General features: G+C 62.2%; 1 protein-coding gene across 1 annotated transcript; it reads left to right on the top strand.

Annotated features, from left to right (window-relative positions):
- Positions 1 to 78: 78 nt before the first annotated feature.
- Positions 79 to 960, top strand: LOC104915972 (AP-1 complex subunit mu-2-like; the record flags this gene model as incomplete). Its single annotated transcript, XM_010726944.1, has 2 exons — positions 79 to 333; positions 583 to 960. Coding segments are annotated over 2 exons (618 nt in total), but the record flags the coding sequence as incomplete, so codon positions are not given.
- Between the last annotated feature and the right edge of the window lie 170 nt (positions 961 to 1,130).

Below are 1,130 nucleotides of genomic sequence, written 5' to 3'. Positions count from 1 at the left end.
CAACCCAACCCAACTCAACCCAACTCAACCCAACCCAACCCAACTCAACCCAACCCAACTCAACCCAAATCAACCCAGCTCAACCCAACCCAACTCAACTCAACCCAACCCAACCCAGGGGGCACCAACAAATCGGTGGAGCTGGAGGACGTGAAGTTCCACCAATGCGTGCGGCTCTCGCGCTTCGACAACGACCGCACCATCTCCTTCATCCCACCCGACGGCGACTTCGAGCTGATGTCGTACCGCCTCAGCACCGCCGCCAAACCGCTCATCTGGATCGAGTCCGTCATCGAGCGCTTCTCGCACAGCCGCCTCGAGATCCTCATCAAGGTCGGCGTGGGGAGGGCGTGGGGAGGGGCAGCTCAGGGTGAGGTCATGGCGTGGTGAGCTCTTGTGAGATCCTGTGTCGGTGAGGCCGTGGTCCTGGTGAGATCATGGTGATGGCGAGGTCGAGGTCCTGGTGACATCATTGATCACAGTTACGATGACGTTATGCTGACGGTTGCACCCTGGCGCTGTCACATCCCGGAGTCGCCACGTGGCGCTGATGTCACGGTGACGAGGTCCCCCCTCCGCCAGGCCAAGGGGCAGTTCAAGAAGCAGTCGGTGGCCACAGGCGTGGAGATCGCGGTGCCGGTGCCCAGTGACGCCGACTCACCGCGGTTCAAGGCCAGCGCCGGCACAGCCCGCTACGTCCCGGAGAGGAACGTCGTCATCTGGACCATCAAATCCTTCCCGGTGAGAGCACCGCCCACCGTGTCCCCGTGTCCCCACATCCCTGTGTCCCTGTGTCCCCAGGCCCTCCATCCGCGTCCCTGTCCCCTTGTCCTTGAAGCTCTCCCAAGCCCCGTGTCCTCAAGCCCTCTGTGTCCCTGTCCCCAAAGCTCTCCCACGTCCCCATGTCCCCGTGTCCCCCCGCTCTCCATTCCCATGTCCCCATAGGTCTCCCAAGCCTCTTGTCCCCACGTCCCAACATCCCCGCAGAAGTGTCCCCATCACCCCATGTCCCCCTGTCCCCACATCTTCATGTCCCCACATCCCCATCACCCCATGTCCCCCTGTCCCCACATCTTCATGTCCCCACATCCCCATCACCCCATGTCCCCCTATCCCCACATCTTCATGTC

The sequence above is a fragment of the Meleagris gallopavo genome, unplaced genomic scaffold (genome assembly GCF_000146605.3).
Source record: "Meleagris gallopavo isolate NT-WF06-2002-E0010 breed Aviagen turkey brand Nicholas breeding stock unplaced genomic scaffold, Turkey_5.1 ChrUn_random_7180001862827, whole genome shotgun sequence".
Taxonomy (NCBI): domain Eukaryota; kingdom Metazoa; phylum Chordata; class Aves; order Galliformes; family Phasianidae; genus Meleagris; species Meleagris gallopavo.
Note: the sequence above shows the minus strand (reverse complement) of the source record. Positions and strands in the feature narration are given on the sequence as shown.